The sequence below is a fragment of the Pseudophryne corroboree genome, chromosome 9, assembly GCF_028390025.1.
Source record: "Pseudophryne corroboree isolate aPseCor3 chromosome 9, aPseCor3.hap2, whole genome shotgun sequence".
Taxonomy (NCBI): domain Eukaryota; kingdom Metazoa; phylum Chordata; class Amphibia; order Anura; family Myobatrachidae; genus Pseudophryne; species Pseudophryne corroboree.
This window is the reverse complement of record NC_086452.1, coordinates 480625632-480651101: the sequence shown is the minus strand read 5'-3', so window position 1 is coordinate 480651101 and position 25470 is coordinate 480625632. Positions and strand designations below refer to the sequence as shown.

Here is a 25470-nt window from a genome sequence, read left to right as displayed (position 1 = left end):
CCATGCTGTAGCTTTGAGATCGGGGTCAGCGCAGGAGATAGAAGTATACAGATATAAGGGGAGAGACTGCACCATGCTGTAGCTGTGAGATCAGGGTCAGCGCAGGAGATAGAAGTATATTGATATAAGGGGAGAGACTGCACCATGCTGTAGCTGTGAGATCGGGGTCAGCGCAGGAGATAGAAGTATACTGATATAAGGGGAGAGACTGCACCATGCTGTAGCTGTGAGATCGGGGTCAGCGCAGGAGATAGAAGTATACTGATATAAGGGGAGAGACTGCACCATGCTGTAGCTGTGAGATCGGGGTCAGCGCAGGAGATAGAAGTATACTGATATAAGGGGAGAGACTGCACCATGCTGTAGCTGTGAGATCGGGGTCAGCGCAGGAGATAGAAGTATACTGATATAAGGGGAGAGACTGCACCATGCTGTAGCTGTGAGATCGGGGTCAGTGCAGGAGATAGAAGTATATAGATATAAGGGGAGAGACTGCACCATGCTGTAGATGTGAGATCGGGGTCAGCGCAGGATATAGAAGTATACTGATATAAGGGGAGAGACTGCACCATGCTGTAGCTGTGAGATCGGGGTCAGCGCAGGAGATAGAAGTATATAGATATAAGGGGAGAGACTGCACCATGCTGTAGCTGTGAGATCGGGGTCAGTGCAGGAGATAGAAGTATATAGATATAAGGGGAGAGACTGCACCATGCTGTAGCTGTGAGATCGGGGTCAGTGCAGGAGATAGAAGTATATAGATATAAGGGGAGAGACTGCACCATGCTGTAGATGTGAGATCGGGGTCAGCGCAGGATATAGAAGTATACTGATATAAGGGGAGAGACTGCACCATGCTGTAGCTGTGAGATCGGGGTCAGCGCAGGAGATAGAAGTATATAGATATAAGGGGAGAGACTGCACCATGCTGTAGCTGTGAGATCGGGGTCAGTGCAGGAGATAGAAGTATATAGATATAAGGGGAGAGACTGCACCATGCTGTAGCTGTGAGATCGGGGTCAGTGCAGGAGATAGAAGTATACTGATATAAGGGGAGAGACTGCACCATGCTGTAGATGTGAGATCGGGGTCAGTGCAGGAGATAGAAGTATACTGATATAAGGGGAGAGACTGCACCATGCTGTAGCTGTGAGATCGGGGTCAGCGCAGGAGACAGAAGTATACAGATATAAGAGGAGAGACTGCACCATGCTGTAGATGTGAGATCGGGGTCAGCGCAGGAGATAGAAGTATACAGATATAAGGGGAGAGACTGCACCATGCTGTAGCTGTGAGATCGGGGTCAGCGCAGGAGACAGAAGTATACAGATATAAGAGGAGAGACTGCACCATGCTGTAGATGTGAGATCGGGGTCAGCGCAGGAGATAGAAGTATACAGATATAAGGGGAGAGACTGCACCATGCTGTAGCTGTGAGATCGGGGTCAGCGCAGGAGATAGAAGTATACTGATATAAGGGGAGAGACTGCACCATGCTGTAGCTGTGAGATCGGGGTTAGCGCAGGAGATAGAAGTATACCAGGCCTGGCCAACCTGTGGCTCTCCAGCTGTTGTGAAACTACACATCCCAGCTTGCTCTACCACAGTTTTAGCATTCCCTAATAGCAAAACTGTGGCAAAGCATGCTGGGAATTGTAGTTTTACAACAGCTGGAGAGCCACAGGTTGACCAGGCCTGAAGTATACTGATATAAGGGGAGAGACTGCACCATGCTGTAGCTGTGAGATCGGGGTCAGCGCAGGAGATAGAAGTATATTGATATAAGGGGAGAGACTGCACCATGCTGTAGCTGTGAGATCGGGGTCAGCGCAGGAGATAGAAGTATATTGATATAAGGGGAGAGACTGCACCATGCTGTAGCTGTGAGATCGGGGTCAGCGCAGGAGATAGAAGTATATTGATATAAGGGGAGAGACTGCACCATGCTGTAGCTGTGAGATCGGGGTCAGCGCAGGAGATAGAAGTATACTGATATAAGGGGAGAGACTGCACCATGCTGTAGCTGTGAGATCGGGGTCAGCGCAGGAGATAGAAGTATACTGATATAAGGGGAGAGACTGCACCATGCTGTAGCTGTGAGATCGGGGTCAGCGCAGGAGATAGAAGTATACTGATATAAGGGGAGAGACTGCACCATGCTGTAGCTGTGAGATCGGGGTCAGCGCAGGAGATAGAAGTATATTGATATAAGGGGAGAGACTGCACCATGCTGTAGCTGTGAGATCGGGGTCAGCGCAGGAGATAGAAGTATACTGATATAAGGGGAGAGACTGCACCATGCTGTAGCTGTGAGATCGGGGTCAGCGCAGGAGATAGAAGTATACAGATATAAGGGGAGAGACTGCACCATGCTGTAGCTGTGAGATCGGGGTCAGCGCAGGAGATAGAAGTATACAGATATAAGGGGAGAGACTGCACCATGCTGTAGCTGTGAGATCAGGGTCAGCGCAGGAGATAGAAGTATACTGATATAAGGGGAGAGACTGCACCATGCTGTAGCTGTGAGATCGGGGTCAGCGCAGGAGATAGAAGTATACAGATATAAGGGGAGAGACTGCACCATGCTGTAGCTGTGAGATCAGGGTCAGTGCAGGAGATAGAAGTATACAGATATAAGGGGAGAGACTGCACCATGCTGTAGCTGTGAGATCGGGGTCAGCACAGGAGATAGAAGTATATTGATATAAGGGGAGAGACTGCACCATGCTGTAGCTGTGAGATCGGGGTCAGCGCAGGAGATAGAAGTATACTGATATAAGGGGAGAGACTGCACCATGCTGTAGCTGTGAGATCGGGGTCAGCGCAGGGGATAGAAGTATATTGATATAAGGGGAGAGACTGCACCATGCTGTAGCTGTGAGATCGGGGTCAGCGCAGGAGATAGAAGTATATTGATATAAGGGAAGAGACTGCACCATGCTGTAGCTGTGAGATCGGGGTCAGCGCAGGAGATAGAAGTATATAGATATAAGGGGAGAGACTGCACCATGCTGTAGCTGTGAGATCGGGGTCAGCGCAGGAGATAGAAGTATACAGATATAAGGGGAGAGACTGCACCATGCTGTAGCTGTGAGATCAGGGTCAGCGCAGGAGATAGAAGTATATTGATATAAGAGGAGAGACTGCACCATGCTGTAGCTGTGAGATCGGGGTCAGCGCAGGAGATAGAAGTATACAGATATAAGGGGAGAGACTGCACCATGCTGTAGCTGTGAGATCGGGGTCAGCGCAGGAGATAGAAGTATACTGATATAAGAGGAGAGACTGCACCATGCTGTAGCTGTGAGATCGGGGTCAGTGCAGGAGATAGAAGTATATTGATATAAGGGAAGAGACTGCACCATGCTGTAGCTTTGAGATCGGGGTCAGCGCAGGAGATAGAAGTATACAGATATAAGGGGAGAGACTGCACCATGCTGTAGCTGTGAGATCAGGGTCAGCGCAGGAGATAGAAGTATATTGATATAAGGGGAGAGACTGCACCATGCTGTAGCTGTGAGATCGGGGTCAGCGCAGGAGATAGAAGTATACTGATATAAGGGGAGAGACTGCACCATGCTGTAGCTGTGAGATCGGGGTCAGCGCAGGAGATAGAAGTATACTGATATAAGGGGAGAGACTGCACCATGCTGTAGCTGTGAGATCGGGGTCAGCGCAGGAGATAGAAGTATACTGATATAAGGGGAGAGACTGCACCATGCTGTAGCTGTGAGATCGGGGTCAGCGCAGGAGATAGAAGTATACTGATATAAGGGGAGAGACTGCACCATGCTGTAGCTGTGAGATCGGGGTCAGTGCAGGAGATAGAAGTATATAGATATAAGGGGAGAGACTGCACCATGCTGTAGATGTGAGATCGGGGTCAGCGCAGGATATAGAAGTATACTGATATAAGGGGAGAGACTGCACCATGCTGTAGCTGTGAGATCGGGGTCAGCGCAGGAGATAGAAGTATATAGATATAAGGGGAGAGACTGCACCATGCTGTAGCTGTGAGATCGGGGTCAGTGCAGGAGATAGAAGTATATAGATATAAGGGGAGAGACTGCACCATGCTGTAGCTGTGAGATCGGGGTCAGTGCAGGAGATAGATGTATACTGATATAAGGGGATAGACTGCACCATGCTGTAGCTGTGAGATCGGGGTCAGCGCAGGAGATAGAAGTATACTGATATAAGGGGAGAGACTGCACCATGCTGTAGCTGTGAGATCGGGGTCAGCGCAGGAGATAGAAGTATACTGATATAAGGGGAGAGACTGCACCATGCTGTAGCTGTGAGATCGGGGTCAGCGCAGGAGATAGAAGTATACTGATATAAGGGGAGAGACTGCACCATGCTGTAGCTGTGATATCGGGGTCAGCGCAGGAGATAGAAGTATACTGATATAAGGGGAGAGACTGCACCATGCTGTAGATGTGAGATCGGGGTCAGCGCAGGATATAGAAGTATACTGATATAAGGGGAGAGACTGCACCATGCTGTAGCTGTGAGATCGGGGTCAGTGCAGGAGATAGAAGTATATTGATATAAGGGGAGAGACTGCACCATGCTGTAGCTGTGAGATCGGGGTCAGCGCAGGAGATAGAAGTATACAGATATAAGGGGAGAGACTGCACCATGCTGTAGCTGTGAGATCGGGGTCAGTGCAGGAGATAGAAGTATACAGATATAAGGGGAGAGACTGCACCATGCTGTAGCTGTGAGATCGGGGTCAGCGCAGGAGATAGAAGTATACTGATATAAGGGGAGAGACTGCACCATGCTGTAGCTGTGAGATCGGGGTCAGCGCAGGAGATAGAGGTATATTGATATAAGGGGAGAGACTGCACCATGCTGTAGCTGTGAGATCGGGGTCAGCGCAGGAGATAGAAGTATACTGATATAAGGGGAGAGACTGCACCATGCTGTAGATGTGAGATCGGGGTCAGCGCAGGAGATAGAAGTATACTGATATAAGGGGAGAGACTGCACCATGCTGTAGCTGTGAGATCGGGGTCAGCGCAGGAGATAGAAGTATACTGATATAAGGGGAGAGACTGCACCATGCTGTAGCTGTGAGATCGGGGTCAGCGCAGGAGATAGAAGTATACTGATATAAGGGGAGAGACTGCACCATGCTGTAGCTGTGAGATCGGGGTCAGTGCAGGAGATAGAAGTATACTGATATAAGGGGAGAGACTGCACCATGCTGTAGATGTGAGATCGGGGTCAGTGCAGGAGATAGAAGTATACTGATATAAGGGGAGAGACTGCACCATGCTGTAGCTGTGAGATCGGGGTCAGCGCAGGAGACAGAAGTATACAGATATAAGAGGAGAGACTGCACCATGCTGTAGATGTGAGATCGGGGTCAGCGCAGGAGATAGAAGTATACAGATATAAGGGGAGAGACTGCACCATGCTGTAGCTGTGAGATCGGGGTCAGCGCAGGAGACAGAAGTATACAGATATAAGAGGAGAGACTGCACCATGCTGTAGATGTGAGATCGGGGTCAGCGCAGGAGATAGAAGTATACTGATATAAGGGGAGAGACTGCACCATGCTGTAGCTGTGAGATCGGGGTTAGCGCAGGAGATAGAAGTATACCAGGCCTGGCCAACCTGTGGCTCTCCAGCTGTTGTGAAACTACACATCCCAGCTTGCTCTACCACAGTTTTAGCATTCCCTAATAGCAAAACTGTGGCAAAGCATGCTGGGAATTGTAGTTTTACAACAGCTGGAGAGCCACAGGTTGACCAGGCCTGAAGTATACTGATATAAGGGGAGAGACTGCACCATGCTGTAGCTGTGAGATCGGGGTCAGCGCAGGAGATAGAAGTATATTGATATAAGGGGAGAGACTGCACCATGCTGTAGCTGTGAGATCGGGGTCAGCGCAGGAGATAGAAGTATATTGATATAAGGGGAGAGACTGCACCATGCTGTAGCTGTGAGATCGGGGTCAGCGCAGGAGATAGAAGTATATTGATATAAGGGGAGAGACTGCACCATGCTGTAGCTGTGAGATCGGGGTCAGCGCAGGAGATAGAAGTATACTGATATAAGGGGAGAGACTGCACCATGCTGTAGCTGTGAGATCGGGGTCAGCGCAGGAGATAGAAGTATACTGATATAAGGGGAGAGACTGCACCATGCTGTAGCTGTGAGATCGGGGTCAGCGCAGGAGATAGAAGTATACTGATATAAGGGGAGAGACTGCACCATGCTGTAGCTGTGAGATCGGGGTCAGCGCAGGAGATAGAAGTATATTGATATAAGGGGAGAGACTGCACCATGCTGTAGCTGTGAGATCGGGGTCAGCGCAGGAGACAGAAGTATACTGATATAAGAGGAGAGACTGCACCATGCTGTAGCTGTGAGATCGGGGTCAGCGCAGGAGATAGAAGTATACAGATATAAGGGGAGAGACTGCACCATGCTGTAGCTGTGAGATCAGGGTCAGCGCAGGAGATAGAAGTATATTGATATAAGGGGAGAGACTGCACCATGCTGTAGCTGTGAGATCGGGGTCAGTGCAGGAGATAGAAGTATACTGATATAAGGGGAGAGACTGCACCATGCTGTAGCTGTGAGATCGGGGTCAGCGCAGGAGATAGAAGTATACTGATATAAGGGGAGAGACTGCACCATGCTGTAGCTGTGAGATCGGGGTCAGCGCAGGAGATAGAAGTATATTGATATAAGGGGAGAGACTGCACCATGCTGTAGCTGTGAGATCGGGGTCAGCGCAGGAGATAGAAGTATACTGATATAAGGGGAGAGACTGCACCATGCTGTAGCTGTGAGATCGGGGTCAGCGCAGGAGATAGAAGTATACTGATATAAGGGGAGAGACTGCACCATGCTGTAGCTGTGAGATCGGGGTCAGCGCAGGAGATAGAAGTATACTGATATAAGGGGAGAGACTGCACCATGCTGTAGCTGTGAGATCGGGGTCAGCGCAGGAGATAGAAGTATACTGATATAAGGGGAGAGACTGCACCATGCTGTAGCTGTGAGATCGGGGTCAGTGCAGGAGATAGAAGTATACTGATATAAGGGGAGAGACTGCACCATGCTGTAGCTGTGAGATCGGGGTCAGCGCAGGAGATAGAAGTATACTGATATAAGGGGAGAGACTGCACCATGCTGTAGCTGTGAGATCGGGGTCAGCGCAGGAGATAGAAGTATACTGATATAAGGGGAGAGACTGCACCATGCTGTAGCTGTGAGATCGGGGTCAGCGCAGGAGATAGAAGTATACTGATATAAGGGGAGAGACTGCACCATGCTGTAGCTGTGAGATCGGGGTCAGCGCAGGAGATAGAAGTATACTGATATAAGGGGAGAGACTGCACCATGCTGTAGCTGTGAGATCGGGGTCAGTGCAGGAGATAGAAGTATACTGATATAAGGGGAGAGACTGCACCATGCTGTAGATGTGAGATCGGGGTCAGCGCAGGAGATAGAAGTATATAGATATAAGGGGAGAGACTGCACCATGCTGTAGCTGTGAGATCGGGGTCAGCGCAGGATATAGAAGTATACTGATATAAGGGGAGAGACTGCACCATGCTGTAGCTGTGAGATCGGGGTCAGCGCAGGAGATAGAAGTATACTGATATAAGGGGAGAGACTGCACCATGCTGTAGCTGTGAGATCGGGGTCAGTGCAGGAGATAGAAGTATATTGATATAAGGGGAGAGACTGCACCATGCTGTAGCTGTGAGATCGGGGTCAGCGCAGGAGATAGAAGTATACAGATATAAGGGGAGAGACTGCACCATGCTGTAGCTGTGAGATCGGGGTCAGTGCAGGAGATAGAAGTATACAGATATAAGGGGAGAGACTGCACCATGCTGTAGCTGTGAGATCGGGGTCAGCGCAGGAGATAGAAGTATACTGATATAAGGGGAGAGACTGCACCATGCTGTAGCTGTGAGATCGGGGTCAGCGCAGGAGATAGAGGTATATTGATATAAGGGGAGAGACTGCACCATGCTGTAGCTGTGAGATCGGGGTCAGCGCAGGAGATAGAAGTATACTGATATAAGGGGAGAGACTGCACCATGCTGTAGCTGTGAGATGGGGGTCAGCGCAGGAGATAGAAGTATACTGATATAAGGGGAGAGACTGCACCATGCTGTAGCTGTGAGATCGGGGTCAGCGCAGGAGATAGAAGTATACTGATATAAGGGGAGAGACTGCACCATGCTGTAGCTGTGAGATCGGGGTCAGTGCAGGAGATAGAAGTATACTGATATAAGGGGAGAGACTGCACCATGCTGTAGCTGTGAGATCGGGGTCAGCGCAGGAGATAGAAGTATATTGATATAAGGGGAGAGACTGCACCATGCTGTAGCTGTGAGATCGGGGTCAGCGCAGGAGATAGAAGTATACTGATATAAGGGGAGAGACTGCACCATGCTGTAGCTGTGAGATCGGGGTCAGCGCAGGAGATAGAAGTATACAGATATAAGGGGAGAGACTGCACCATGCTGTAGCTGTGAGATCGGGGTCAGCGCAGGAGATAGAAGTATACAGATATAAGGGGAGAGACTGCACCATGCTGTAGCTGTGAGATCAGGGTCAGCGCAGGAGATAGAAGTATACTGATATAAGGGGAGAGACTGCACCATGCTGTAGCTGTGAGATCGGGGTCAGTGCAGGAGATAGAAGTATACTGATATAAGGGGAGAGACTGCACCATGCTGTAGCTGTGAGATCGGGGTCAGCGCAGGAGATAGAAGTATACAGATATAAGGGGAGAGACTGCACCATGCTGTAGCTGTGAGATCAGGGTCAGTGCAGGAGATAGAAGTATACTGATATAAGGGGAGAGACTGCACCATGCTGTAGCTGTGAGATCAGGGTCAGCGCAGGAGATAGAAGTATACAGATATAAGGGGAGAGACTGCACCATGCTGTAGCTGTGAGATCGGGGTCAGCACAGGAGATAGAAGTATATTGATATAAGGGGAGAGACTGCACCATGCTGTAGCTGTGAGATCGGGGTCAGCGCAGGAGATAGAAGTATACTGATATAAGGGGAGAGACTGCACCATGCTGTAGCTGTGAGATCGGGGTCAGCGCAGGGGATAGAAGTATATTGATATAAGGGGAGAGACTGCACCATGCTGTAGCTGTGAGATCGGGGTCAGCGCAGGAGATAGAAGTATATTGATATAAGGGAAGAGACTGCACCATGCTGTAGCTGTGAGATCGGGGTCAGCGCAGGAGATAGAAGTATATAGATATAAGGGGAGAGACTGCACCATGCTGTAGCTGTGAGATCGGGGTCAGCGCAGGAGATAGAAGTATACAGATATAAGGGGAGAGACTGCACCATGCTGTAGCTGTGAGATCAGGGTCAGCGCAGGAGATAGAAGTATATTGATATAAGAGGAGAGACTGCACCATGCTGTAGCTGTGAGATCGGGGTCAGCGCAGGAGATAGAAGTATACAGATATAAGGGGAGAGACTGCACCATGCTGTAGCTGTGAGATCGGGGTCAGCGCAGGAGATAGAAGTATACTGATATAAGAGGAGAGACTGCACCATGCTGTAGCTGTGAGATCGGGGTCAGTGCAGGAGATAGAAGTATATTGATATAAGGGAAGAGACTGCACCATGCTGTAGCTTTGAGATCGGGGTCAGCGCAGGAGATAGAAGTATACAGATATAAGGGGAGAGACTGCACCATGCTGTAGCTGTGAGATCAGGGTCAGCGCAGGAGATAGAAGTATATTGATATAAGGGGAGAGACTGCACCATGCTGTAGCTGTGAGATCGGGGTCAGCGCAGGAGATAGAAGTATACTGATATAAGGGGAGAGACTGCACCATGCTGTAGCTGTGAGATCGGGGTCAGCGCAGGAGATAGAAGTATACTGATATAAGGGGAGAGACTGCACCATGCTGTAGCTGTGAGATCGGGGTCAGCGCAGGAGATAGAAGTATACTGATATAAGGGGAGAGACTGCACCATGCTGTAGCTGTGAGATCGGGGTCAGCGCAGGAGATAGAAGTATACTGATATAAGGGGAGAGACTGCACCATGCTGTAGCTGTGAGATCGGGGTCAGTGCAGGAGATAGAAGTATATAGATATAAGGGGAGAGACTGCACCATGCTGTAGATGTGAGATCGGGGTCAGCGCAGGATATAGAAGTATACTGATATAAGGGGAGAGACTGCACCATGCTGTAGCTGTGAGATCGGGGTCAGCGCAGGAGATAGAAGTATATAGATATAAGGGGAGAGACTGCACCATGCTGTAGCTGTGAGATCGGGGTCAGTGCAGGAGATAGAAGTATATAGATATAAGGGGAGAGACTGCACCATGCTGTAGCTGTGAGATCGGGGTCAGTGCAGGAGATAGATGTATACTGATATAAGGGGATAGACTGCACCATGCTGTAGCTGTGAGATCGGGGTCAGCGCAGGAGATAGAAGTATACTGATATAAGGGGAGAGACTGCACCATGCTGTAGCTGTGAGATCGGGGTCAGCGCAGGAGATAGAAGTATACTGATATAAGGGGAGAGACTGCACCATGCTGTAGCTGTGAGATCGGGGTCAGCGCAGGAGATAGAAGTATACTGATATAAGGGGAGAGACTGCACCATGCTGTAGCTGTGAGATCGGGGTCAGCGCAGGAGATAGAAGTATACTGATATAAGGGGAGAGACTGCACCATGCTGTAGCTGTGAGATCGGGGTCAGCGCAGGATATAGAAGTATACTGATATAAGGGGAGAGACTGCACCATGCTGTAGCTGTGAGATCGGGGTCAGTGCAGGAGATAGAAGTATATTGATATAAGGGGATAGACTGCACCATGCTGTAGCTGTGAGATCGGGGTCAGCGCAGGAGATAGAAGTATACAGATATAAGGGGAGAGACTGCACCATGCTGTAGCTGTGAGATCGGGGTCAGTGCAGGAGATAGAAGTATACAGATATAAGGGGAGAGACTGCACCATGCTGTAGCTGTGAGATCGGGGTCAGCGCAGGAGATAGAAGTATACTGATATAAGGGGAGAGACTGCACCATGCTGTAGCTGTGAGATCGGGGTCAGCGCAGGAGATAGAGGTATATTGATATAAGGGGAGAGACTGCACCATGCTGTAGCTGTGAGATCGGGGTCAGCGCAGGAGATAGAAGTATACTGATATAAGGGGAGAGACTGCACCATGCTGTAGATGTGAGATCGGGGTCAGCGCAGGAGATAGAAGTATACTGATATAAGGGGAGAGACTGCACCATGCTGTAGCTGTGAGATCGGGGTCAGCGCAGGAGATAGAAGTATACTGATATAAGGGGAGAGACTGCACCATGCTGTAGCTGTGAGATCGGGGTCAGCGCAGGAGATAGAAGTATACTGATATAAGGGGAGAGACTGCACCATGCTGTAGCTGTGAGATCGGGGTCAGTGCAGGAGATAGAAGTATACTGATATAAGGGGAGAGACTGCACCATGCTGTAGATGTGAGATCGGGGTCAGTGCAGGAGATAGAAGTATACTGATATAAGGGGAGAGACTGCACCATGCTGTAGCTGTGAGATCGGGGTCAGCGCAGGAGACAGAAGTATACAGATATAAGAGGAGAGACTGCACCATGCTGTAGATGTGAGATCGGGGTCAGCGCAGGAGATAGAAGTATACAGATATAAGGGGAGAGACTGCACCATGCTGTAGCTGTGAGATCGGGGTCAGCGCAGGAGACAGAAGTATACAGATATAAGAGGAGAGACTGCACCATGCTGTAGATGTGAGATCGGGGTCAGCGCAGGAGATAGAAGTATACAGATATAAGGGGAGAGACTGCACCATGCTGTAGCTGTGAGATCGGGGTCAGCGCAGGAGATAGAAGTATACTGATATAAGGGGAGAGACTGCACCATGCTGTAGCTGTGAGATCGGGGTTAGCGCAGGAGATAGAAGTATACCAGGCCTGGCCAACCTGTGGCTCTCCAGCTGTTGTGAAACTACACATCCCAGCTTGCTCTACCACAGTTTTAGCATTCCCTAATAGCAAAACTGTGGCAAAGCATGCTGGGAATTGTAGTTTTACAACAGCTGGAGAGCCACAGGTTGACCAGGCCTGAAGTATACTGATATAAGGGGAGAGACTGCACCATGCTGTAGCTGTGAGATCGGGGTCAGCGCAGGAGATAGAAGTATATTGATATAAGGGGAGAGACTGCACCATGCTGTAGCTGTGAGATCGGGGTCAGCGCAGGAGATAGAAGTATATTGATATAAGGGGAGAGACTGCACCATGCTGTAGCTGTGAGATCGGGGTCAGCGCAGGAGATAGAAGTATATTGATATAAGGGGAGAGACTGCACCATGCTGTAGCTGTGAGATCGGGGTCAGCGCAGGAGATAGAAGTATACTGATATAAGGGGAGAGACTGCACCATGCTGTAGCTGTGAGATCGGGGTCAGCGCAGGAGATAGAAGTATACTGATATAAGGGGAGAGACTGCACCATGCTGTAGCTGTGAGATCGGGGTCAGCGCAGGAGATAGAAGTATACTGATATAAGGGGAGAGACTGCACCATGCTGTAGCTGTGAGATCGGGGTCAGCGCAGGAGATAGAAGTATATTGATATAAGGGGAGAGACTGCACCATGCTGTAGCTGTGAGATCGGGGTCAGCGCAGGAGATTGAAGTATACTGATATAATGGGAGAGACTGCACCATGCTGTAGCTGTGAGATCGGGGTCAGCGCAGGAGATAGAAGTATACAGATATAAGGGGAGAGACTGCACCATGCTGTAGCTGTGAGATCGGGGTCAGCGCAGGAGATAGAAGTATACAGATATAAGGGGAGAGACTGCACCATGCTGTAGCTGTGAGATCAGGGTCAGCGCAGGAGATAGAAGTATACTGATATAAGGGGAGAGACTGCACCATGCTGTAGCTGTGAGATCAGGGTCAGTGCAGGAGATAGAAGTATACTGATATAAGGGGAGAGACTGCACCATGCTGTAGCTGTGAGATCAGGGTCAGCGCAGGAGATAGAAGTATACAGATATAAGGGGAGAGACTGCACCATGCTGTAGCTGTGAGATCGGGGTCAGCACAGGAGATAGAAGTATATTGATATAAGGGGAGAGACTGCACCATGCTGTAGCTGTGAGATCGGGGTCAGCGCAGGAGATAGAAGTATACTGATATAAGGGGAGAGACTGCACCATGCTGTAGCTGTGAGATCGGGGTCAGCGCAGGGGATAGAAGTATATTGATATAAGGGGAGAGACTGCACCATGCTGTAGCTGTGAGATCGGGGTCAGCGCAGGAGATAGAAGTATATTGATATAAGGGAAGAGACTGCACCATGCTGTAGCTGTGAGATCGGGGTCAGCGCAGGAGATAGAAGTATATAGATATAAGGGGAGAGACTGCACCATGCTGTAGCTGTGAGATCGGGGTCAGCGCAGGAGATAGAAGTATACAGATATAAGGGGAGAGACTGCACCATGCTGTAGCTGTGAGATCAGGGTCAGCGCAGGAGATAGAAGTATATTGATATAAGAGGAGAGACTGCACCATGCTGTAGCTGTGAGATCGGGGTCAGCGCAGGAGATAGAAGTATACAGATATAAGGGGAGAGACTGCACCATGCTGTAGCTGTGAGATCGGGGTCAGCGCAGGAGATAGAAGTATACTGATATAAGAGGAGAGACTGCACCATGCTGTAGCTGTGAGATCGGGGTCAGTGCAGGAGATAGAAGTATATTGATATAAGGGAAGAGACTGCACCATGCTGTAGCTTTGAGATCGGGGTCAGCGCAGGAGATAGAAGTATACAGATATAAGGGGAGAGACTGCACCATGCTGTAGCTGTGAGATCAGGGTCAGCGCAGGAGATAGAAGTATATTGATATAAGGGGAGAGACTGCACCATGCTGTAGCTGTGAGATCGGGGTCAGCGCAGGAGATAGAAGTATACTGATATAAGGGGAGAGACTGCACCATGCTGTAGCTGTGAGATCGGGGTCAGCGCAGGAGATAGAAGTATACTGATATAAGGGGAGAGACTGCACCATGCTGTAGCTGTGAGATCGGGGTCAGCGCAGGAGATAGAAGTATACTGATATAAGGGGAGAGACTGCACCATGCTGTAGCTGTGAGATCGGGGTCAGCGCAGGAGATAGAAGTATACTGATATAAGGGGAGAGACTGCACCATGCTGTAGCTGTGAGATCGGGGTCAGTGCAGGAGATAGAAGTATATAGATATAAGGGGAGAGACTGCACCATGCTGTAGATGTGAGATCGGGGTCAGCGCAGGATATAGAAGTATACTGATATAAGGGGAGAGACTGCACCATGCTGTAGCTGTGAGATCGGGGTCAGCGCAGGAGATAGAAGTATATAGATATAAGGGGAGAGACTGCACCATGCTGTAGCTGTGAGATCGGGGTCAGTGCAGGAGATAGAAGTATATAGATATAAGGGGAGAGACTGCACCATGCTGTAGCTGTGAGATCGGGGTCAGTGCAGGAGATAGATGTATACTGATATAAGGGGATAGACTGCACCATGCTGTAGCTGTGAGATCGGGGTCAGCGCAGGAGATAGAAGTATACTGATATAAGGGGAGAGACTGCACCATGCTGTAGCTGTGAGATCGGGGTCAGCGCAGGAGATAGAAGTATACTGATATAAGGGGAGAGACTGCACCATGCTGTAGCTGTGAGATCGGGGTCAGCGCAGGAGATAGAAGTATACTGATATAAGGGGAGAGACTGCACCATGCTGTAGCTGTGATATCGGGGTCAGCGCAGGAGATAGAAGTATACTGATATAAGGGGAGAGACTGCACCATGCTGTAGATGTGAGATCGGGGTCAGCGCAGGATATAGAAGTATACTGATATAAGGGGAGAGACTGCACCATGCTGTAGCTGTGAGATCGGGGTCAGTGCAGGAGATAGAAGTATATTGATATAAGGGGAGAGACTGCACCATGCTGTAGCTGTGAGATCGGGGTCAGCGCAGGAGATAGAAGTATACAGATATAAGGGGAGAGACTGCACCATGCTGTAGCTGTGAGATCGGGGTCAGTGCAGGAGATAGAAGTATACAGATATAAGGGGAGAGACTGCACCATGCTGTAGCTGTGAGATCGGGGTCAGCGCAGGAGATAGAAGTATACTGATATAAGGGGAGAGACTGCACCATGCTGTAGCTGTGAGATCGGGGTCAGCGCAGGAGATAGAGGTATATTGATATAAGGGGAGAGACTGCACCATGCTGTAGCTGTGAGATCGGGGTCAGCGCAGGAGATAGAAGTATACTGATATAAGGGGAGAGACTGCACCATGCTGTAGATGTGAGATCGGGGTCAGCGCAGGAGATAGAAGTATACTGATATAAGGGGAGAGACTGCACCATGCTGTAGCTGTGAGATCGGGGTCAGCGCAGGAGATAGAAGTATACTGATATAAGGGGAGAGACTGCACCATGCTGTAGCTGTGAGATCGGGGTCAGCGCAGGAGATAGAAGTATACTGATATAAGGGGAGAGACTGCACCATGCTGTAGATGTGAGATCGGGGTCAGTGCAGGAGATAGAAGTATACTGATATAAGGGGAGAGACTGCACCATGCTGTAGCTGTGAGATCGGGGTCAGTGCAGGAGATAGAAGTATACTGATATAAGGGGAGAGACTGCACCATGCTGTAGATGTGAGATCGGGGTCAGTGCAGGAGATAGAAGTATACTGATATAAGGGGAGAGACTGCACCATGCTGTAGCTGTGAGATCGGGGTCAGCGCAGGAGACAGAAGTATACAGATATAAGAGGAGAGACTGCACCATGCTGTAGATGTGAGATCGGGGTCAGCGCAGGAGATAGAAGTATACAGATATAAGGGGAGAGACTGCACCATGCTGTAGCTGTGAGATCGGGGTCAGCGCAGGAGACAGAAGTATACAGATATAAGAGGAGAGACTGCACCATGCTGTAGATGTGAGATCGGGGTCAGCGCAGGAGATAGAAGTATACTGATATAAGGGGAGAGACTGCACCATGCTGTAGCTGTGAGATCGGGGTTAGCGCAGGAGATAGAAGTATACCAGGCCTGGCCAACCTGTGGCTCTCCAGCTGTTGTGAAACTACACATCCCAGCTTGCTCTACCACAGTTTTAGCATTCCCTAATAGCAAAACTGTGGCAAAGCATGCTGGGAATTGTAGTTTTACAACAGCTGGAGAGCCACAGGTTGACCAGGCCTGAAGTATACTGATATAAGGGGAGAGACTGCACCATGCTGTAGCTGTGAGATCGGGGTCAGCGCAGGAGATAGAAGTATATTGATATAAGGGGAGAGACTGCACCATGCTGTAGCTGTGAGATCGGGGTCAGCGCAGGAGATAGAAGTATATTGATATAAGGGGAGAGACTGCACCATGCTGTAGCTGTGAGATCGGGGTCAGCGCAGGAGATAGAAGTATATTGATATAAGGGGAGAGACTGCACCATGCTGTAGCTGTGAGATCGGGGTCAGCGCAGGAGATAGAAGTATACTGATATAAGGGGAGAGACTGCACCATGCTGTAGCTGTGAGATCGGGGTCAGCGCAGGAGATAGAAGTATACTGATATAAGGGGAGAGACTGCACCATGCTGTAGCTGTGAGATCGGGGTCAGCGCAGGAGATAGAAGTATACTGATATAAGGGGAGAGACTGCACCATGCTGTAGCTGTGAGATCGGGGTCAGCGCAGGAGATAGAAGTATATTGATATAAGGGGAGAGACTGCACCATGCTGTAGCTGTGAGATCGGGGTCAGCGCAGGAGACAGAAGTATACTGATATAAGAGGAGAGACTGCACCATGCTGTAGCTGTGAGATCGGGGTCAGCGCAGGAGATAGAAGTATACAGATATAAGGGGAGAGACTGCACCATGCTGTAGCTGTGAGATCAGGGTCAGCGCAGGAGATAGAAGTATATTGATATAAGGGGAGAGACTGCACCATGCTGTAGCTGTGAGATCGGGGTCAGTGCAGGAGATAGAAGTATACTGATATAAGGGGAGAGACTGCACCATGCTGTAGCTGTGAGATCGGGGTCAGCGCAGGAGATAGAAGTATACTGATATAAGGGGAGAGACTGCACCATGCTGTAGCTGTGAGATCGGGGTCAGCGCAGGAGATAGAAGTATATTGATATAAGGGGAGAGACTGCACCATGCTGTAGCTGTGAGATCGGGGTCAGCGCAGGAGATAGAAGTATACTGATATAAGGGGAGAGACTGCACCATGCTGTAGCTGTGAGATCGGGGTCAGCGCAGGAGATAGAAGTATACTGATATAAGGGGAGAGACTGCACCATGCTGTAGCTGTGAGATCGGGGTCAGCGCAGGAGATAGAAGTATACTGATATAAGGGGAGAGACTGCACCATGCTGTAGCTGTGAGATCGGGGTCAGCGCAGGAGATAGAAGTATACTGATATAAGGGGAGAGACTGCACCATGCTGTAGCTGTGAGATCGGGGTCAGTGCAGGAGATAGAAGTATACTGATATAAGGGGAGAGACTGCACCATGCTGTAGCTGTGAGATCGGGGTCAGCGCAGGAGATAGAAGTATACTGATATAAGGGGAGAGACTGCACCATGCTGTAGCTGTGAGATCGGGGTCAGCGCAGGAGATAGAAGTATACTGATATAAGGGGAGAGACTGCACCATGCTGTAGCTGTGAGATCGGGGTCAGCGCAGGAGATAGAAGTATACTGATATAAGGGGAGAGACTGCACCATGCTGTAGCTGTGAGATCGGGGTCAGCGCAGGAGATAGAAGTATACTGATATAAGGGGAGAGACTGCACCATGCTGTAGCTGTGAGATCGGGGTCAGTGCAGGAGATAGAAGTATACTGATATAAGGGGAGAGACTGCACCATGCTGTAGATGTGAGATCGGGGTCAGCGCAGGAGATAGAAGTATATAGATATAAGGGGAGAGACTGCACCATGCTGTAGCTGTGAGATCGGGGTCAGCGCAGGATATAGAAGTATACTGATATAAGGGGAGAGACTGCACCATGCTGTAGCTGTGAGATCGGGGTCAGCGCAGGAGATAGAAGTATACTGATATAAGGGGAGAGACTGCACCATGCTGTAGCTGTGAGATCGGGGTCAGTGCAGGAGATAGAAGTATATTGATATAAGGGGAGAGACTGCACCATGCTGTAGCTGTGAGATCGGGGTCAGCGCAGGAGATAGAAGTATACAGATATAAGGGGAGAGACTGCACCATGCTGTAGCTGTGAGATCGGGGTCAGTGCAGGAGATAGAAGTATACAGATATAAGGGGAGAGACTGCACCATGCTGTAGCTGTGAGATCGGGGTCAGCGCAGGAGATAGAAGTATACTGATATAAGGGGAGAGACTGCACCATGCTGTAGCTGTGAGATCGGGGTCAGCGCAGGAGATAGAGGTATATTGATATAAGGGGAGAGACTGCACCATGCTGTAGCTGTGAGATCGGGGTCAGCGCAGGAGATAGAAGTATACTGATATAAGGGGAGAGACTGCACCATGCTGTAGATGTGAGATCGGGGTCAGCGCAGGAGATAGAAGTATACTGATATAAGGGGAGAGACTGCACCATGCTGTAGCTGTGAGATCGGGGTCAGCGCAGGAGATAGAAGTATACTGATATAAGGGGAGAGACTGCACCATGCTGTAGCTGTGAGATCGGGGTCAGCGCAGGAGATAGAAGTATACTGATATAAGGGGAGAGACTGCACCATGCTGTAGCTGTGAGATCGGGGTCAGTGCAGGAGATAGAAGTATACTGATATAAGGGGAGAGACTGCACCATGCTGTAGATGTGAGATCGGGGTCAGTGCAGGAGATAGAAGTATACTGATATAAGGGGAGAGACTGCACCATGCTGTAGCTGTGAGATCGGGGTCAGCGCAGGAGACAGAAGTATACAGATATAAGAGGAGAGACTGCACCATGCTGTAGATGTGAGATCGGGGTCAGCGCAGGAGATAGAAGTATACAGATATAAGGGGAGAGACTGCACCATGCTGTAGCTGTGAGATCGGGGTCAGCGCAGGAGACAGAAGTATACAGATATAAGAGGAGAGACTGCACCATGCTGTAGATGTGAGATCGGGGTCAGCGCAGGAGATAGAAGTATACAGATATAAGGGGAGAGACTGCACCATGCTGTAGCTGTGAGATCGGGGTCAGCGCAGGAGATAGAAGTATACTGATATAAGGGGAGAGACTGCACCATGCTGTAGCTGTGAGATCGGGGTTAGCGCAGGAGATAGAAGTATACCAGGCCTGGCCAACCTGTGGCTCTCCAGCTGTTGTGAAACTACACATCCCAGCTTGCTCTACCACAGTTTTAGCATTCCCTAATAGCAAAACTGTGGCAAAGCATGCTGGGAATTGTAGTTTTACAACAGCTGGAGAGCCACAGGTTGACCAGGCCTGAAGTATACTGATATAAGGGGAGAGACTGCACCATGCTGTAGCTGTGAGATCGGGGTCAGCGCAGGAGATAGAAGTATATTGATATAAGGGGAGAGACTGCACCATGCTGTAGCTGTGAGATCGGGGTCAGCGCAGGAGATAGAAGTATATTGATATAAGGGGAGAGACTGCACCATGCTGTAGCTGTGAGATCGGGGTCAGCGCAGGAGATAGAAGTATATTGATATAAGGGGAGAGACTGCACCATGCTGTAGCTGTGAGATCGGGGTCAGCGCAGGAGATAGAAGTATACTGATATAAGGGGAGAGACTGCACCATGCTGTAGCTGTGAGATCGGGGTCAGCGCAGGAGATAGAAGTATACTGATATAAGGGGAGAGACTGCACCATGCTGTAGCTGTGAGATCGGGGTCAGCGCAGGAGATAGAAGTATACTGATATAAGGGGAGAGACTGCACCATGCTGTAGCTGTGAGATCGGGGTCAGCGCAGGAGATAGAAGTATATTGATATAAGGGGAGAGACTGCACCATGCTGTAGCTGTGAGATCGGGGTCAGCGCAGGAGACAGAAGTATACTGATATAAGAGGAGAGACTGCACCATGCTGTAGCTGTGAGATCGGGGTCAGCGCAGGAGATAGAAGTATACTGATATAAGGGGAGAGACTGCACCATGCTGTAGCTGTGAGATCGGGGTCAGCGCAGGAGATAGAAGTATACTGATATAAGGGGAGAGACTGCACCATGCTGTAGCTGTGAGATCGGGGTCAGCGCAGGAGATAGAAGTATATTGATATAAGGGGAGAGACTGCACCATGCTGTAGCTGTGAGATCGGGGTCAGCGCAGGAGATAGAAGTATACTGATATAAGGGGAGAGACTGCACCATGCTGTAGCTGTGAGATCGGGGTCAGCGCAGGAGATAGAAGTATACTGATATAAGGGGAGAGACTGCACCATGCTGTAGCTGTGAGATCGGGGTCAGCGCAGGAGATAGAAGTATACTGATATAAGGGGAGAGACTGCACCATGCTGTAGCTGTGAGATCGGGGTCAGCGCAGGAGATAGAAGTATACTGATATAAGGGGAGAGACTGCACCATGCTGTAGCTGTGAGATCGGGGTCAGTGCAGGAGATAGAAGTATACTGATATAAGGGGAGAGACTGCACCATGCTGTAGCTGTGAGATCGGGGTCAGCGCAGGAGATAGAAGTATACTGATATAAGGGGAGAGACTGCACCATGCTGTAGCTGTGAGATCGGGGTCAGCGCAGGAGATAGAAGTATACTGATATAAGGGGAGAGACTGCACCATGCTGTAGCTGTGAGATCGGGGTCAGCGCAGGAGATAGAAGTATACTGATATAAGGGGAGAGACTGCACCATGCTGTAGCTGTGAGATCGGGGTCAGTGCAGGAGATAGAAGTATACTGATATAAGGGGAGAGACTGCACCATGCTGTAGATGTGAGATCGGGGTCAGCGCAGGAGATAGAAGTATATAGATATAAGGGGAGAGACTGCACCATGCTGTAGCTGTGAGATCGGGGTCAGCGCAGGAGATAGAAGTATACTGATATAAGGGGAGAGACTGCACCATGCTGTAGATGTGAGATCGGGGTCAGCGCAGGAGATAGAAGTATATAGATATAAGGGGAGAGACTGCACCATGCTGTAGCTGTGAGATCGGGGTCAGCGCAGGAGATAGAAGTATACTGATATAAGGGGAGAGACTGCACCATGCTGTAGCTGTGAGATCGGGGTCAGCGCAGGAGATAGAAGTATACTGATATAAGGGGAGAGACTGCACCATGCTGTAGCTGTGAGATCGGGGTCAGCGCAGGAGATAGAAGTATACTGATATAAGGGGAGAGACTGCACCATGCTGTAGCTGTGAGATCGGGGTCAGTGCAGGAGAAAGAAGTATACTGATATAAGGGGAGAGACTGCACCATGCTGTAGCTGTGAGATCGGGGTCAGTGCAGGAGATAGAAGTATATTGATATAAGGGGAGAGACTGCACCATGCTGTAGCTGTGAGATCGGGGTCAGTGCAGGAGATAGAAGTATACTGATATAAGGGGAGAGACTGCACCATGCTGTAGATGTGAGATCGGGGTCAGCGCAGGAGATAGAAGTATATAGATATAAGGGGAGAGACTGCACCATGCTGTAGCTGTGAGATCGGGGTCAGCGCAGGATATAGAAGTATACTGATATAAGGGGAGAGACTGCACCATGCTGTAGCTGTGAGATCGGGGTCAGCGCAGGAGATAGAAGTATACTGATATAAGGGGAGAGACTGCACCATGCTGTAGCTGTGAGATCGGGGTCAGCGCAGGAGATAGAAGTATACTGATATAAGGGGAGAGACTGCACCATGCTGTAGCTGTGAGATCGGGGTCAGTGCAGGAGATAGAAGTATACTGATATAAGGGGAGAGACTGCACCATGCTGTAGCTGTGAGATCGGGGTCAGTGCAGGAGATAGAAGTATACTGATATAAGGGGAGAGACTGCACCATGCTGTAGCTGTGAGATCGGGGTCAGCGCAGGAGATAGAAGTATACTGATATAAGGGGAGAGACTGCACCATGCTGTAGCTGTGAGATCGGGGTCAGTGCAGGAGATAGAAGTATACAGATATAATGGGAGAGACTGCACCATGCTGTAGCTGTGAGATCGGGGTCAGCGCAGGAGAACCTGATCCTCCTTCAGGTTTCCAGCGTGCCGGAGTCATTGCTAGAGCAGCGGGGAATGGAATATGTGATAGATAGCCGGCGCTGCAATGACACCAGCCAGGGATGAGGCTCTCGGTGCCGCTGGGATTTCTCGCAGTTACAGAGGTAGCATTTTCCCTGGGACGTCCTTCTATACCTGTGTGTACTACGCTCCTGACGCTGTAGGTGCTGTAAGGCTGTGTATTGTGTGCTTGTGTAATCCGTACCTCTTCTTTCTTTCAGCTCCAAGGATTGATCCCAGCGTCCCGGAGTCACCGTCCACGTTTCTCTGCTCCCAAGTGCTGCTGTCCGGCCCCCGCGCCCCTCTCCATGCCCCCGCCGAGCACCGGGCGTTTAACGCAATGTGTGTTTGTCAAACCATGGAAGTGGGGAAGTGCGTCAAGAGCACAGTGTGCGACAGGGGCCGGGGGGTCCTGCTGGAGCCGTTCATCCATCAGGTGGGGGGACACAGCAGCATGATGCGGTATGATGACCACACCGTGTGTAAACCCCTCATCGCCCGGGAGCAGCGCTTCTATGAGTCCCTTCCGCCGGACATGAAGGAATTTACTCCGGATTATAAAGGTCTCTGCACAGTCTTGTTCCCATGTAGTCAGATCTCCTGCATGTATTCCCTGTATGTAACCGCAGAACGTGCGCACATATACTGTACCTGATTGTAAAGAGCCATAGGAGAGGCCTTTACCCCGATACCCCCCCCCCCCCCCAGCGCAGGTGTGTTATATATATAACGCTGAGCGTCGCCTGCTTTTGTTGGTTTATATGTATCTGGCCAGGAGCCTACAGAAGGAGCTATGCGCCCTGTCATTATCGGTGCTGCCGACACGTATGAACGGTAAGTGGTACTGACCACCCTGACACCTGCAGGTGTCGCTGCCCCAATCACAGCCGCTGTAGCGGCAGAGGCGGCTCCGGGCTGTGAAGGAGATCCTGCGCACGCCTGGTGGAGTTGGCCGGCTCTGGCGGGGATCGCCGGGGAAGGGGGTTTCACTCCCCCCACATTGACAAACGAGATCGCTGTACTACTGTACTTCGCTATGGAGGCTTCCCCCATGAACATGGAGTATTTATACTGACCCACTGGGGGCGCCGGTCCTGTCTATACGCTCTTTTATCCCAGCCGGTTGTGGGGTCACAGGAAGGGGACCCCCTGTGTACCCGGTACTCCCCAGTGTTAGGGCGTGGGGTTATCTATGGTTCTGGAATTCAGATTATTATTGCGAAGTGTGTTGTTGTGACGCCCCCTGCTGGTGTAGAATGCTGGGACTGCTGTCTGAGGCTCTGCATTGCTCTCCTCTAGGTGTAGTGTCCGTCAGCTTTGAAGGTGACAGCGATGGTTATATAAACCTTGTAGCATACCCCTATGTGGAGAGTGAGTCCGTGGATCATGAGGAACTCCCTGAAAGGGACCATCCAAGACGCAAGCATTCACGCCGTGGACTGCACCGCACTAATAGCACGCCCACTAGCGCTGATCACAAGGAGGAACGGCCCGCTCTGACCAGGGAGAATTCTGACAGGTAACGAACTAACTCCGCGGCCTTCAGAGGAAGGTCATGTGACAGTTGGGCCCAGAGTCTAAGATTATGGGGAGAATTCAGAGGCAGATGTATTAAGCCTGGAGAAGTGATAAACCAGTGATAAGCGAAATGTGATAACGCACCAGCCAATCAGCTACAATATATAAGTTGACAGGAGCTGATTAGCTGGTGGGTTATCACCTTCCACTTATCACTTCTGTGTTAACCGGTGTATCCTCTGCTGTGTGACTGTACCTGCGGTAACCGGTGTGTCCTCTGCTGTGTGACTGTACCTGCGGTAACCGGTGTGTCCTCTGCTGTGTGACTGTACCTGCGGTAACCGGTGTGTCCTCTGCTGTGTGACTGTACCTGCGGTAACCGGTGTGTCCTCTGCTGTGTGACTGTACCTGCGGTAACCGGTGTATCCTCTGCTGTGTGACTGTACCTGCGGTAACCGGTGTGTCCTCTGCTGTGTGACTGTACCTGCGGTAACCGGTGTGTCCTCTGCTGTGTGACTGTACCTGCGGTAACCGGTGTGTCCTCTGCTGTGTGACTGTACCTGCGGTAACCGGTGTGTCCTCTGCTGTGTGACTGTACCTGCGGTAACCGGTGTGTCCTCTGCTGTGTGACTGTACCTGCGGTAACCGGTGTGTCCTCTGCTGTGTGACTGTACCTGCGGTAACCGGTGTGTCCTCTGCTGTGTGACTGTACCTGCGGTAACCGGTGTATCCTCTGCTGTGTGACTGTACCTGCGGTAACCGGTGTGTCCTCTGCTGTGTGACTGTACCTGCGGTAACCGGTGTGTCCTCTGCTGTGTGACTGTACCTGCGGTAACCGGTGTGTCCTCTGCTGTGTGACTGTACCTGCGGTAACCGGTGTGTCCTCTGCTGTGTGACTGTACCTGCGGTAACCGGTGTGTCCTCTGCTGTGTGACTGTACCTGCGGTAACCGGTGTGTCCTCTGCTGTGTGACTGTACCTGCGGTAACCGGTGTGTCCTCTGCTGTGTGACTGTACCTGCGGTAACCGGTGTATCCTCTGCTGTGTGACTGTACCTGCGGTAACCGGTGTGTCCTCTGCTGTGTGACTGTACCTGCGGTGACCGGTGTGTCCTCTGCTGTGTGACTGTACCTGCGGTGACCGGTGTGTCCTCTGCTGTGTGACTGTACCTGCGGTGACCGGTGTATCCTCTGCTGTGTGACTGTATCTGCGGTGACCGGTGTATCCTCTGCTGTGTGACTGTACCTGCGGTGACCGGTGTATCCTCTGCTGTGTGACTGTACCTGCGGTGACCGGTGTGTCCTCTGCTGTGTGACTGTACCTGCGGTGACCGGTGTGTCCTCTGCTGTGTGACTGTACCTGCGGTGACCGGTGTGTCCTCTGCTGTGTGACTGTATCTGCGGTGACCGGTGTGTCCTCTGCTGTGTGACTGTACCTGCGGTGACCGGTGTGTCCTCTGCTGTGTGACTGTACCTGCGGTAACCGGTGTGTCCTCTGCTGTGTGACTGTACCTGCGGTAACCGGTGTGTCCTCTGCTGTGTGACTGTACCAGCGGTAACCGGTGTGTCCTCTGCTGTGTGACTGTACCTGCGGTGACCGGTGTGTCCTCTGCTGTGTGACTGTACCTGCGGTGACCGGTGTGTCCTCTGCTGTGTGACTGTACCAGCGGTAACCGGTGTGTCCTCTGCTGTGTGACTGTACCTGCGGTAACCGGTGTGTCCTCTGCTGTGTGACTGTACCTGCG

General features: G+C 50.5%; 1 protein-coding gene across 1 annotated transcript in view; it reads left to right on the top strand.

Moving 5' to 3' along the window:
- The window catches only part of IP6K1 (inositol hexakisphosphate kinase 1), a 126251-nt gene that overhangs the window by 70045 nt on the left and 30736 nt on the right, over nt 1–25470 (top strand). The window contains exons 2-3 of the mRNA XM_063941452.1: nt 22431–22772; nt 23509–23728. Coding sequence (XP_063797522.1) covers nt 22550–22772; nt 23509–23728 — 443 coding nt within the window. The 5' untranslated portion in view covers nt 22431–22549. The remainder of the gene's footprint in view (nt 1–22430; nt 22773–23508; nt 23729–25470) is intronic.